The sequence below is a fragment of the Globicephala melas genome, chromosome 16 (assembly GCF_963455315.2).
Source record: "Globicephala melas chromosome 16, mGloMel1.2, whole genome shotgun sequence".
Classification (NCBI taxonomy): domain Eukaryota; kingdom Metazoa; phylum Chordata; class Mammalia; order Artiodactyla; family Delphinidae; genus Globicephala; species Globicephala melas.
This window is the reverse complement of record NC_083329.1, coordinates 80,186,336-80,201,914: the sequence shown is the minus strand read 5'-3', so window position 1 is coordinate 80,201,914 and position 15,579 is coordinate 80,186,336. Positions and strand designations below refer to the sequence as shown.

Genomic DNA, 15,579 nt, shown 5'->3' with positions numbered 1-15,579 from the left:
TTGGCGTGTTACTGACGTGCGCGTGGTACACGTTTCTCTGTGGGCCTGTAAGACAGAGTGGCGTCTCATGTCCCTGGCATGACTAACGACACATTGAAAGGCTGAGGATTCAACTACATGACTTCTGAGGGATGCATCCTTCGAGGCTAAGCGTACAAATAAAATAAACATCATTTATTCTACGCGTACTTGAAGAATTTCTGAAATAACAATACCAAGGAAATATCTGTATCTGAACCTTTAAGCCTATGTGTAAAACTGCAAGAAGACTAAATCTGTCTATCCTACTAATTTATACATTCATACATTCTTTCCACAAAGATTCACTTAACACTTCCACTATGTACAACAAGGCAGAAGGAGCTGTGAAGACATACAATTAAAAAGATGAAGCAAAGGTGTAGGAGAAAAGTACAGAAAAAACGAGAGGGAAAAGAACTAGAACCAGAACTGTACCCAGTGTAAGATTATTCAGAGCAATGAAAGAGCAATGGAGTTCATCAGCGAAGACTTCCTAAAAGGGGTAAACCTAAGTGGAGTCCGACATCTGTGACACTCACACGTGGGCAGAGAGAAGGAAAGAGCAGACGTTTCCACATCAGGGACTAGGGATCAGCAAAGGCAGGGAACTGGGGATTTCTAAAGAAGGGATCTGGGACCTCCCTGGTGGTCCAGAGGCCAGGACTCCGCGCTTCCACCGCAGGGGGCACGGGTTCCATCCCTGGTTGGGGAACTAAGATCCTGCGTGCTGCACAGCGTGGCCCAAAAAATTAAAAAAATAAAAAATAAATAAAGAAGGGATCAGTCCGGCAGCAGTGGAGGCTCTGTGACACAGAACAAGCTCCAACCCAGTGGACAACGGCCTCGGACAGGCTCCGACCCAAAGCCGCGTACCACAAGGGGCCCCAGGGAAGCGGCCCCGGGACACACAGGGCCCCTTACCTTTGCCGTAGAAGAACCTGCGGTAGTAATAGGCCCCCAGGTCGATGTGCTCGATGACGTAGCGCCTGACCTTCTCCCTGTGGATTGGCTGGTTCTCCCTGGGCACCTCCAGGACCGAGACGCCCGCGTTGGTGCAGTGAGAGCTGAGGGAGGCCTCGAAGGAGCAGCCTTCCCCGGAACTGAAGGAGGACGAGTTGGCCCTGGACAGCGCGATCCTCCGGTCGCCCTCCCCGCCTGTCTCATTCCGAAAGTAGGGACAGCTGAGGACCAGGTCGTTGCTCTTCCCATCCCCGTCGTCCGTGTCCAGGTTCTCTTTGGAGTTGAGGTCCTCTTTGCTCCCCAGCGGGGAGTCACAGCTGCCCGTCGGGCCCATGGGCATCTGGGTCTGGGATGCTGCCGAGGCCCCGGTGGTGATGTTTTTCCTCTTCCCCACGTTCGCCCTCGTGGCCATGGCTTCGTTGATATTAAACAAGATGCTCTGGACGTCATAATGTGCAAAGCAGCGCTGGCAGTTCCAAGGGCGGACGCCCCTCTCCAGACGCCCGTCCTCCAGCTCAGAGGCGAACTTGAACGTCTCGTGCTCACTTTTCACGGTCCGCAGCTTGCGGAAGAGGGACGTCTCCATGGACTCCGACTTCAACCTCCGTTGGAAAGGCTTGTCCCTGTCTCTCCCCAGGAGGAGGGCACTGTCCATATAGTCTAATCCTGAGATGTGCACGAATTCGCCTCTAGAAATCTGTGCTGCGGCGTGAAGGCTGGGGGAGATTGCAGGGTCGCAGGGGAAAAACTCGGGGAACCCGAACTGGGCCATCACGCTGTGGTCGTAGTTCTCTAGCCGGTAGCCTCGGAGCATAGCAAAGAAGTTCTCCCCCGACAGGCCCTGCCGGTCGATGGAAGACGTGCTCCCGTACTCCCGGTGCAGGGCGGCCCCGGTATTGGGGTTCACTGCATTTTGGTCTAGGACGTCTTCCGCGTCGATGTCACTGATGGTAACATCACTGTTGCTCCTCTGTCTTATGGGGTGCAGTCCTCTTTGCGGAGAGTGAACGAAGATGTCTCCGACGGTAGACTTCGCCTCCACGAAGTCGAGGTCGAGCGGCTCCTCTTGCTGGCGGTCACTCTGGTTGTTCTGCCCGTTGTGCATAATGGACGTGACACTTTCGTAGCTGGGCTGTGACCGGCTTTCCCACAGGGCCTTGCAGGTCAGCTCCTTGGAGCAGTCCTTTTTAGGAGGCCACTCAGACACCCTTGCTCTGACACCCATCTTGGGCACGGCCGGGGTACCGTTAGCCGGACCACCGTTCTCATTGGAACTGGAAGCATTTAAGGAAGGGGTGGGTCCCATGTTGCCATTGATGGCTTTAAATTTTCGAGCAAAATAATCATCGGACTGCATGATTCTGGGAGGACCCTTGAACTTCGACGAGGCTCTGCCGACCTTTTGCTGCTCTTCCTGTGACTGCCTGGGGTCACTCATGTCTACCGATGACGCAGGAAGCTCCAAGTCTCGCCGGAAAGACTGATGTAAATCCAATGACACTGTTATTTACAAAGGCTTCTTCTATACTTGTATAGAAGCAAACATCCTCAGAGTACAGTTCCTCCAAAACCAACTTGCTTCTCAGGTGCTGTAATAATTTTGAACACCTCTGTCCTTTTCAAAAGCATCCCTTAAGACATCTGGCCAGTTCCTTTACCTGAATTAAAAAACAGAAAATAGCCATTAACAATCACTGTAGCTCCAGTTCAATACATTCCCCACGTGGTTTCTCATCTGCCCTTCTCTCCAATTCCCCGTAAACTGTCGTGAAGTTTCATGGTTCCCTGTTCACACTCTCCTTCTCTCCGGAACACTCTGCCTACTCACTGTACCTGGCTGCTTAAAATTTACACCACACAATCGAGCAGTCCCCTCCCACGCTCAGCCCACATCTGAGCAAGGACCGCTTCCTCTATGTTTCCATGGCATCTGCACCTACACCAATCACAGCACTTTCCCTGATACTCTTACTGCTGCTGTACTGATCTGTCTCCACCACCAGCTAACTGTAAGCTCCTCTAAGCCAGGAGCTATGCCCTTCATCTCAGTATCAACATTATCTATTGATGTAACCTGGCTTAAATCAGGTAATCAAGCAACATTTCAATTAGTTGTAAGAGTAACACAATGGTCATGGAATTGTTTGAGTATTCTTAAACTTTCTTTCAAACCAGTTAAACTCAAAATGTCCAGCAGCACCAAGGTCAATACAAGGCATTAACAATGAGTTTCCAGAATGCTCTCTTGCAAGCAAATAAGAACTCACAGAGATGCCCTGACAGTGAGAAGGCGTCTTCAAGAATCTGGCGTCTGAACAAGTACAACTTTCTAGTTCATTACGCCACTAGCAAGTTGACAAATGTGCAGGGAAGCTTAGAGATTTAAGACACAATTTACCTTTGTGTCTGGCAGAAACTTGACTTCACCAACTCTCCTCTTTAATTACAAATAATTTTTCCATTTGTTCTATCTTTAATTAGACAGAAATATTTTCCAGGTATTACTATTTCCCGAACTCATGGCTGTCATAACTGAGGAAATAATGATGTTTTAGTGTGTGGCAAACAGAGAGGGAAGGTGCAGTCAGATGCTTCCGTGCACTCGGCAGGCCAGGATATGCCCAGAGTTCTCAGAGAGAGACCAGAGCTGACGGCATCTTATCTATTTCACTTAGAAGTATTGTATCGAAAAGAACCAGAGATGATTCTGAATCATAGTGATTTCCTCTATAATTTAGGTTATCATCAAATCCTTTCCCGGAAACTGAAACAAAATGACGACCGAGATACGAAGGAAAACAACTTCTTGCCTAATAGCTCTCTGTTGAAATGGTATTGGATTCACTGTAGTAGGCTTCTGCATAACCTATACATGCTATTGAGTCTCCTGCTTACAGAACACTCAACACAATTTGAAAGGGTAAGAAAAGCTTCATGGTTGGTTCAGAGCTACGTGAGTTCTCAAGAGGCATTAACCTGATACACATTTTCATTATCTAATACTGATCTGTATCCTTGTTACCGAAGAAAGAACCATGGCCTGCCAGGTACCCAGTTCCAACACTGAACTGTGACGTTTCTAGAAACATAATCAGGAGCTAAGTGCTCACCACGCCAAGGAATTAGCAAAAGAACAACAAAATGTACTGAAAGAAACCGCGGAAGAAGGAATGCAGAAAGATACAAGCTGGAATTGATGGAATGGCAGGGGGTAGGGGATAAAAGAAGAGACAAATCCAAAAGGTGGATTTTTTTTTTTTTTTGAAGAATAAGAAAACAGATACACTCCTTCCCAAACCTGAAAAAGGGAAAGAAAGAAAGAAAGGGAGAATAACATTACATAAGTTTGGAAAGGAGAAAGGAGAAATGACCACCCATATAGGAGGTATTGAAATAAATATAAGTGTAAAAGAATTATACCACAAGCAACTCTACAGCAACAAACTTAGAAACATAGAAGCAACTAAGATTTCCCGGCAAAACACAAACTCCCCAAACCCATCCAAGAATGGAAAATTTAAACAGAGTGATTAGCACCAGAGAGAGTAGAAATATAACAATCCCTAACTAAATACATGACCGATGTATGCACAAAATGCAGAGAGCTACCTTAACCACGGCTTTGAAACCCCTTCATCCTCTCATTTATGAGACCAAACGCTATTTAAAAATGTAGTTTGTACCTTGCTTTTCTTCCTTTTCCCTGTCGTGGCACACACTGAAATACCAACGTTCCCACAGCACATGGCAGTCAAAGCAGGAAGGTGCTCAAGGCTCGGGGCACAGGTGAGACTCTGGTCCCCCTCCCCGACTCCACCACCAGCAAACCAGCACCCCCGCTTACCAGCAGCCCGCTCACACACCCCAGAAGGATGCTCTGAGTTCAAGCCACCTGCCAGGAATGTGTAAAACACAGAAACCTGAAAACTAGGATTAACGTGGACAACACAGACACTGAATAACTTGTTCTGGAAAAACTAACCATAAAGTTATCAGAGGTCACTGGGCTTGGACTCATATCTGAAAACCGGTCTTCCAAGCTTTCACAGCCGTTTACATTTACAATAGCATCATTGTTTGCAACAGACAGCATTAAAACTACAAAATCTTTATTCCATAGATCTATTATAGAAATGGAAGGGCTTCCCTGGTGGCGCAGTGGTTAAGAATCCGCCTGCCAATGCAGGAGACACAGGTTCAAGGCCTGGTCCGGGAAGATCCCATGTGCCACGGAGCAACTAAGCCTGTGCGCCACAACTACTGACCCTGCGCTCTAGAGCCCGTGAGCCACAGCTACTGAGCCCACATGCCACAGCTACTGAAGCCCATGTGCCTAGAGCCCGTGCTCTACAACAAGAGAAGCCACTGCAATGAGAAGCCCACGTGCTGCAACTAGAGAAAAGCCCGTGCACAGCAACGAAGACCCAATGCAGCCATAAATAAATAAATAAATTTATTTAAAAAAAAAAAGAAATGGAAGACACCGACAACTGTCAAAAAGTAAGGATTATTACTTTAAAACATGAATGAATAATAGCAACAAATAAAAATAGATGAACTAGTGTTGAATTTTACTACTAGGCTTGCCAAAAACCACAAAAACTGTAGCAAACTCAGAGCACACAGACCCTTTGCCAAAGAAATCTTCTGAAAATATTCCTTCAGTTATGATTTTTTAATTTTGTGCATGCGATAAGAACATTAGCTGTATCAGACGGCCACTGGTTTTTCCTGTCTCAGATGTATTCCTCTTTCATGTGGTAATGGGTACCATACCTCTAACTAAAACCATTTTAGTTATGTGGGGCTAACTCCACCCATAACATGTGACCCAGGTTTGACCAATGAAAGTGCTGCATCTTCAGGCCACAGTGACTGGTCCAGGGATGAGCCCAGGGGCCAAGGCAGGAGGGGTACCCCAACACTGGTGCTCTGACCCTTGGCAATGCCCAAGCGGCAGAGGGCTCACCTTGCCAATGTGACTGAGAATGGAAACAGCAGCACGAAGCTGGGCCAAGCGAAAGAAATGACGACTCCTAAGGATGCGGCTCCGGAACCAGTTCCAGAATTTTCCAGCTGCTTGAGCCAACTGATCACCTTTTTTGGTTTATTCAGTTTGACTTAGATTTCTGTGTTTTCCAGACTAATTTTAAATGTCCTAAGAGACCCAGCTTCTATTCAGTGAAAGATCAAAGACAGGAAATTTGACGAACACAGCTACTGTGCACGGTGTTGCCCAGATTGCCTGGTCAATGAATGAATGGACGGAAAGCCACAGTTCTGGCACCAGCGTCCAAATCAAAACCAGAGCCTTCTGGGCAAGATCCCTGCTCTAATTCCATAATTATATATCTTTTAACACCTTTTATGTGTGCCACTAACAATTCAAAGTGTTCAAAGCCAAAAAATTCTTGACACAGTAGCTGATTAATAAACAATCTACAGTTGCAATAGAACTCCTGCAAATCCCTTCCGGCCACCTTTTACTCCTAGACACATTTTCTAGCTTGTTGTAGCTCCTCAAATAAATCTCTAACAACAGAATGATAGAGGGCACCTTCCTTTTAAAGATATTACTAAAATACTTATATATTTGAACACTGTCATAAAAATAAAACACCTCAAAACAATTATAGCATTTGTTTTTTCAGGAAGATAAATTAGAAATAATAACATCATCCAATTTAAAAAGTATTACGGTTCATGGGGAAGAACTGAAATCAATGTCTTTGAAAAGCAGATGTCAAGAGGGGTGGGATAGGGAGGGTGGGAGGGAGGGAGACGTAAGAGGGAAGAGATACGGGAACATATGTACATGTATAACTGATTAACTTTGTTATAGAGCAGAAACTAACACACCATTGTAAAGCAATTATACTCCAATAAAGACGTAAAAACAACAACAGAAAAAGAAGGAATGGTACAGGCTCTGAACAGAGAGAAATGCAGAAAGGAAACAATGGAGGGAATGAAAATCTAAAGCATGAGCTGGAATGACCTCTGGAACAATCCAGAACCTAGAGGTCAGACTGTGGATGAGAGAGAGACAGAGACAGGCACATACACGCGTGAGGGCACACGTGCGCGCACACACATGCACGCGCGCACACGAGACACCCTACACCAGTAATTAATCCTGTTTACCCTGGAGGGCCACAGATGAAAAGTGGGGGCAAATATGCCTGCATACAGGCATCTGGAACATAAGATCCCTTTGTATCTCTCATTATCTTTAGTTTTTCCCCAAGTTCTAACGTTCTGCCTGTTTCCATGAAGCATTCAGTTGAGAAATTTCTAAAAGACCGGGATTTGCACTCTTAGTAGCATGTACATGCATGCAATGAAGCTGTAATCTAGGAAGCATCTGCAAATATTGTCCCTGTCCCCCAAATTATTCTTTATACTCATCAGGTATATATACATCTTCTATGTTCAAATCCACCATGAACGTCAAGAGCAGGCAGGGAGCCGTGCAGCTGACTGATGTCCATGGGTCCCAAAATGATGGAGGGGACAGGAAAAGGATGACATTTCAGAGAAGCATCTCGAAAGAGCAGCCTGCAGAAATTAGGGGGCTGTGACTGGCCCCCAAACAAAGCACAGAACACACAGTTATGGGTGGGCACCCCGACAGAACAGGGAAAATGCAATCTGCAAAGCACAGAACGCGTTTTACCCGAAGTCTCGAAGGGGTTTGGTGAGTCTGTGACACGACCGAGAAATAAGGGCCAATTATCCAGGTTGGTCCCGTCCTTGTCATCTCCTGCCCCGCTCCCCGCAGCAGCCACTGAAAGACCTTCCTGCCCCGGCATCTCAGCAGGGACCGCAGCTGCTTACTTCTCGGAGGACACAGAAGCCAACCCATTTCTTTCAGCTCTTGTCATCACCTAACGAAGGCACCCTCTTCTGACCCTGTCCTTCCATGTTACCCTTTGCTGACAACCTTTTGAGACTTGCCATCTTTCCCAAGATAAAAACCCGCATTATGGCTCACCAGCCTCTTCCCAACCACCCTGGCTCCGTCGGAAGCATCTGCTCTCCTCCCTCCACGCTGGGGCCCAGCCGTCCTCAGCGTCTTCAGGCTGCGCCCTCTCCAGGCCTCCGTCTGAGCTGCTTCCTGTAAACGCAGCATTACCTGCCAACCCTTCATCGTCATCCTGTTCATCCCACCCACCCACCCCCCGCCCCGGGTGCCCCTCCACCTGCTCCGTGGCGTCCTCTAGTTCCTCGTGGAAACACCCCGTCCACACCTTACCACGTGTGCCTGTTTCTCTCTCTCCAGCTCTCTGCGAGGCCCCAGGGCTGTGACTGTTTTGTTCCCCACTTGATCTGCAGTGCCTCGCACGGTTTCCAGTACATGGTTGATGGTCCATAAATGTTATTAAATGAATTAACAGATTACTAAACAAATATGGCAGGCAGTAATCCTTCATAATATAAAACGTTTGCTATCGAAATGGCAAGCTCTTGTAGTTACAGAATCTACTACAAATCAGAAGTTTAATCATTTTGCAAAAACATGAGTATTATGGAAATAGGGCCAGTTGTTAACACTTTGCAGGACACTCATACCCAAATCCTCACGACAACAGGCTACCTTGAACCTACATTCAGCAACTGCTCCACTCTGAGAGAGAGCTTCCCACCCCCACTTCTGTACCAGCCAAATGCAGTGATGGCAGACAGGTCTTCCAACTGTACAGAAAGAAAGAATGCCGTACTTCTCCTTCTAACCGTCTCAGCAGCGTCTCAGGCTAAAGGTCCGTCCCCAAACACGAAGCGCATAAGGAAGCCTGCATGACCGATCCTGTCCCCTCCTGAGTCGGGCAGGGCAGCCGATGGGGTGCAGAGCTCCATTTTGCTGTAGGTGGCCGGTGGCAGCGTCCTGGAGATCTGGAAGTATGCCCGCGAGTGGGACCACTCCAAAACAGGATGGCAAGAGGAAACCGTGCAATCAGAGGTCCTGGTCGAGAGGGTACCTGGGCCTCACGTCCCAGTTAGAGAGGAAGGTGTATGAAGCCAAGAGCCCCGCACGTCACGTTTTGAATGCACAGCTGTGAGTCTGCTCCTGACTTTCCTCTGATTTGACACCATTGCGTCATTCCAACAGATTGCAAAACGCTGGTTAGGATAGCTTTCAACAGGCCAATGCAGAGCTCTCCAACGGAAATGCCATGCATTTTCCCATGAAAAGCGGAAGTGCTAGTTCATGAAATATTAAGAAAGCATTAAAATAAAGCGGACCTAAGGGCTTCCCTGGTGGAAGCGGAGCGGCTGGGCCCGTGAGCCATGGCCGCTGAGCCTGCGCGTCCGGAGTCTGCGCGTCCGGCCCGCGTACCGCAAAAAATAAATAAATAAATAAAGCGGACCCTCATACTTGCAATTATGGGGGTCACCATTCCACCCGCTCCTTCCTGCCTTAATTCTACTTCAGAGTATCTTCAATGCACTACTTTCTTAGCTTCATGGATAAATGATTCACACTGCTACCTTGGTGTGGCTACAAAAAACTTAATCAAAGAAAATGAAGAGTCACTGAATTTCTTCCTGAGGATTTTATAAAGAGAACAGAATGCTAACCTGCAGTGAGGGCCTCAGTAGCATGAATAGGTCCTCTCCAGGTAACTCCCCAAACCTGAACACTGACCATTTGCTGGGACAGAAGACACAGGGTTCATCTTAGAATCATCACCAATTAAAAGGGATCTCCAACCTGTTTTTCCAGACAGTGTTCTCCCTTTCTTTCAGTTCATCCGTAATGTCAAGGACATCCCCTTCTAATAGTTTCCAAGTATTCCTACATTTCATCAAATTCTACAGCTCTCGCTCCCCAGGGGGTAAAAAAAAAATCAAAAATTGTCACCAGCGGTGGGCACTTTAAAATCTACATGTGGACCTGTGTGATCTCACGGGTGGCAGGGCAGCCTTGAGAGAGAACGGGCTGGAAGAGGCAGGGAAAGACCCCTCAGAGAAATTCAAGAATTGCAGAGCTGGAAGGACTGATCTGTTCTCATGCTAATGGTCTTGGTAATAATTTTTCAAGGACAGAACAGAAACGGGGAAAATGTGATATTTCAGCATAATTGTGTTTAAATAGAATGTTGTTCCAAGTTTTCCATAAGACATCAGTGAGTCTTCAAGAGCAATGTTATAGTTATAGTTGAGCCACTTACCAGGACTGCAGCTGTAGCAAAAGGATTGAAAACCACAAAATGCACAAATTATGAGCCTCATTCAAGGGAAAAAATGGTTAAAGTTATATGACAGATTTATAATAAAAGTATAACTACCACAAAAACATTTATTTTTCATACGCATATTCCATCAGCTCAAATACTAACATGCATAACTGAGCAGGGAATAAAAAGAGGAACAAACGTTCCCCAGGTTCATCCTCTCTGTGGCCGGGAAGGCGACAGAGCTGAGGTGTGCTCAACGCACAAGGTCTCATCGCCTGAACTGCATTTCCCATAACATCACTAAGTTCAGGTCCATTCAGCCAGGTATTCAATGAAGTTATGACTAAAGACCTATAAAGCAATCCAGTAGCTCAGTTTCTTACCATAGTAGACCATGAACATCAAGGATAGAAACAATTTGACAAATGGGCTATTATTCAATAATAATGGTCATGAATGGATATAGATGGTCCACAATAATCATACTTTGCTAAGTTTTTGGTAGATCTGAACATGAAAATTTGTTCTTAGCCATTTATCTTGAATTAAACATTGGGATGGGGCTTCCCTGGTGGCGCAGTGGTTGGGAGTCCGCCTGCCAAAGCAGGGGACACGGGTTCGTGCCCCGGTCCGGGAAGATCCCACATGCCGCGGAGCGGCTGGGCCCGTGAGCCATGGCCTCTGAGCCTGCGCGTCTGGAGCCTGTGCTCCGCAGCGGAAGAGGCCGCAGCAGTGAGAGGCCCGCGCACTGCAAAAAAAAACCAAAAAAAAAACCAAAAAAACATTAGGATGGTACCAAAGATAAATGTTTGGAGCATGAGAATATTAAAAAAAAAAAGAAAAATTCGTCTCCTTGAGGTTTTATAACATAGAGGTAATGTATGACTTGTGAAGAATAATTCTTTTTGCAGGAAGTGGAATGTTCACGCTGGTGTTAGACCATTTTTCAAAGCACTCCATGTTGCTCTTTGGAAGAATTTCTCAAGTGATGTCCCCAGAAAACCTGATGCCCTTGGTGTAGTTAAGGACTTTTTCATCCAAGTAAAGCAGAGACCCCAGTAAAAAGTGTCTAAAGGATTCCGTCTCCACTGGAACCCTGTATTATGACTCTACATTATCCTGAATCATAATCCGTGCTGAAAAAAGGGCCAAAGCAAAGGTTTGTTAGATGGAGCCCTCGTGTGACTTTCTAAGTGAAGCGCCTATATGCTTCTCCAGAGCAGGATCCTGGTGCCCCCTATTCACTGGTGTCCCCCCGGCCCCTAGAGTCGGGCGGGCCACTTCGTTGGCACTCAGCGTTAGCTTACATCCATCCGTCTAAACTGAAATAGCTGCAAACCAAACTACCCCAAAGCACTGGCTCAACATACTATCGCTACACACGCAGAACACGATGGTTCCTGATGCTCTCTTTTTTGGTTTCTTTGCAGGCTCCTCCTCTGCTCTTTAAGTGCTGGTGCTCCTTGGGGCTTATTCTAGGCTGCCTTCGCTTTTAATTCCACCTACCTCCTTGTGCAGTTCTAGCAGGGTCACGTGAATCTCCACGCCGACGACTCTGAGATCTACCCAGAGCCCAAAGGTGTCTCCCATGCCACACAGCCACGCTGTGCTATGACAGTGCACGCCCTCCAGCCCAGGCCCTGGGCACCTGCTCTCCCACTGCCCAGCTCAGGAGCGGCGTTCCCATCTCCCTGCCGCCCAAGCCCAGCACCCGGGGCCCATCCCGCCCTCCCCTGACAGACAGTCCACGCGCAATCTGAGACCAGTCCACTTGACTTTCTGAATGTTCTCAGATCCATGCAGACCTTGCTGTCTCGACTGCCGTGAACACTGTCTATTTCGCCTAGATTACCCCCAGACCCTTCACTACTTCCCCATGTCCCCAGAACAGAGCCTGAGTGCTTTACGTGGCACAGGTCACTCAGGGTTTGGTCCATGAGTAGCTGTCCAGCCCCTTGTCCTGCGGCCCAGACCCCACCCCATGCCCGCACGTGCTGCCCTTCGTTCTCCTTTGCTCAAGGGGGTCTGCACAGGCTGCTCCCCTGCCCCAGGGAAGACTTCTTCCCTCCACTTTGCTAACAGGTGTTATTAGTGCAACCTCAGCTCACAGATTGGGTTGTCCGGAAGCCTTCTCAAATCTTACCTCTGGTTCTACGTTATCTTAATGCAGGCTCCCCTACCATCCTGCCCCTTTTTTCTCACCATATGTTAAACACCACACTATTTTATCCCAGCCCGTTTACATGGCGCTAACCTCCTCTACACTCCTCTAGTTCCGGGCAGGCTTTGCTCGCAGCACTCAGCAAGCCTCCGGGCTCTGACCATGCTTGCTGAGACCACAGCAAAGTGACTCATCCTCTCTGACCTACCTGTAAAATGGGAATAATCCTACCGATGTCAAAGGATTATTCTAAAGATTCGACAAGATCCAGATGCCAAGTGCTTATCTCCATGTTTCCTATAGCCAAAGTTCAAAAAAAATTAGCTGGAAAAATTGATTTATATATGAACGAATATTGATTGATAAACTGACTTCCAACTGGGAACTAAAATGAGTAAGACACATACTAGACCCAAGGAGCACAGTCATGTTTACAAAACCTAAGATGGTAACTGCTAATGGATTTCTGTACAAAGACTAACAGGAACACACAGCTGATTGAACTTTGTAACCGAACTGCAATAGCTAAGCTGATTCGCCAAGAGGCAAACAGAAGCTTTCAGAAGGTGAGGGCAAGTCTCCAGTCAGGTGCTACCAGCTTCCCAGCTACAACTTCTAATTAAAGTTATTTTAGGGACTGCACTGTATTGTAACGAGATGATCTGGGAGTTTGAAATTTCAGTGTGTCCACAAAAAACAGGAACCCATTTCTGGTAGTAAGCTACTCTCAGCTACCTTCCACATGTGTGTGTGTCAAAGAGGATAAACAAAGAGCCATTTTCTGAGATGGAATATTTTGATCGTGGAATTTTTCCAGGGAGACAGAAGAACAGTTGTGGGTATTGACAGTTTCCCGTTAAATCTTTTAAATCAGAAAAAGATAAAAAGAGATAGCCCTGCACCTCCTTCCCTCAGGAGGTTATTAGTTATGGCATTTTTTCAGCCATGTGGCCACTGACTTACAGATGACACAGTAGGAAATCAGACGTTCCAATTAATAATTTAAGTGGAGGCATTTGTGTCTTAGGAAAACACAGCAAAAGAAAAAAAGAACTTCTATATGGTGCCAAGTGATTTAGACTGTACCTCTGTTATTTGCGTTTAAATATCATAGAAGATAATCTGTTTTATTCTTTCAATGAAGGTTGAGTGACACTAGGTGACCAAGAAGGGAACCTGAGCATTTTATAATAAAAACCTGGGAGGCTGGAGCCTTAACAAATACTTTTAGGGGTCCTTCCTGTTGTTTACCTCAAAGAGAAGCAATTCTCTCACTTTCTTCTCACCCCTGGTATCTTCCAGTGAATCCACAGCGAAAACTCTTGCAGAGTGAAGGATCTGTCTCACCTCGCTCTACAAAACTAAAATCGATCAATACTATCGAAAACTGAACTAAACGGACAAAGCAGCTACCTTCAACGCGTTCTGCGTTAAAACCCAACGAGTGGACCGGAGAGCCGTCAATCTGAAGATGCTTCCCTTCCACTGAGCATGAAGGGCACGAAAAGAAAACCCTGCCAATCTACACAACAGTCTAGTATTTGATTTTTTTAAAATAGTAATTTCAGCAGCAAACACACAGCAAACCGCATTCACTAATCGCACACTGTCCAAGCCATCTCTGCGCTGTTCTCATGTTTATTTGAATTACAGGATACTGAGTTTTGCTGAACAGCATTATGAGGTTTATTATGTGATACAAAAACCCTTTGGTGGGCTTCCCTGGTGGCGCAGTGGTTGAGAGTCCGCCTGCCGATGCAGGGGACACGGGTTCGTGCCCCGGTCCGGGAAGATCCCACATGCCGCGGAGCGGCTGGGCCCGTGAGCCATGGCCGCTGAGCCTGCGCGTCCGGAGCCTGTGCTCCGCAACGGGAGAGGCCGCAACAGTGAGAGGCCCGCGTACGGCAAAAAAAAAAAAAAAAAATCTATAGACACAGAAATATTGCAAAGAAACACCCCCATATTATGATACTAAGTATCTATTACAGGAAGGCTAATACTTAGTTTTTGCTTTCTTCCTTGTATTTTTCTCTAAAGTTCCAAATTACTAACTCTATATGAACATGTAAATCCGCACATACATATATAAATAGTTTAAATTCGATAAATAGAAAAATTTAAAAACTAATCCTCCGTAAAAGCAATGCGTGTTTCCCTTAGAGAGCATATTACCCTTATTACATAAAATGAGACGACCGTCAACTTCCTCTCCTTCAAGTCCCACGGTAAGATATTCAAACACGGAAACAGAGACTAGTGTTAGATGAGCCACACCTACTGCTGCTCACCTTAAAGAGCATACGGTTTTTATAGCAAGTATTCACAAAGCTGGTGCCCTCCACTCCCATGCACTGGAAGTGACACTGGTTAGAATAATAATGTCTTACATTTGCATCTATTTTCCTGTGACCCTGGGTGCACCACAAGGCAGCAGTGTGGAAGACAGCATAAAGGGCTCAAGATTAAGAGATCGGTGTCTACCTCTGAGGACATGATTAACTGTGGGCTCTTCAGCCATCCAGGCATCCACTATGACTCAGTGTCGCGTGTACGATGGGGATCCAGTCTGCTGGCACACCTCAGACAGGTGCCGGGGGACCAAGTTGAGAGCTGACATAAGATGCTGAACCAGACAAATGCACAACATGAATGTTACCACCTTGCGGGAAGGAACCAGGAGGACAGCCCATGCTGCTCGCTCGATTCTACTGCAGGGCAGCCTCTCGGGGCTGACAAAGGCAGAGGGAGGGCCAGCTTCAGGAAGGCGGCCCACCTACTGGGGACCGTCCCCGACAGGAAACAATCCGGCTTTCAGAAGTCCGGGCCACGATAAACCCAGGACCTAGAGGGTGAGGAAAAACACTGCACGTACTCAATATAAAAGCTACCATGGTGTCCAGTCCGAATTCTCCATCCCTATCTGGCAATAAACCTGTCCTAAGAGAAAACTGGAACCCTGCGGCACAGACACTGATGTCAGCAAAACAGAGAAGGGGAGGGACACAGTGGGGGACACAGTTCACTCCCCTCACCACCTGATTTTACCCCGAAGTGTCCTAGTGTCGTTGTCTTGCGTTCAGGAAGCGCGCTCAATACTCTAGAAAATAAAGTTTCCTGCAAACTCAGAGTCAGGGGTGATGTCAGAACGACTCCTTCAGGAAGTTTTCCCCATAATGTACCTCTTCAATAAGGCACTGGCTTCCAGGGCAACACATTCCATTTCACTAGTCACAGAGAATGAATTCCAGTGCACTCAGG

At 46.8% G+C, this 15,579-nt stretch overlaps 1 protein-coding gene across 3 annotated transcripts in view; it reads right to left on the bottom strand.

Moving 5' to 3' along the window:
• SIPA1L2 (signal induced proliferation associated 1 like 2) overlaps positions 1 to 15,579 on the bottom strand; it is a 219,740-nt gene that overhangs the window by 106,455 nt on the left and 97,706 nt on the right. For all 3 annotated transcript variants that reach the window (XM_060285985.1, XM_060285984.2, XM_060285986.2), the window contains exon 2: positions 943 to 2,639. In XM_060285985.1, coding sequence (XP_060141968.1) covers positions 943 to 2,419 — 1,477 coding nt within the window. In that variant the 5' untranslated portion in view covers positions 2,420 to 2,639. The remainder of the gene's footprint in view (positions 1 to 942; positions 2,640 to 15,579) is intronic.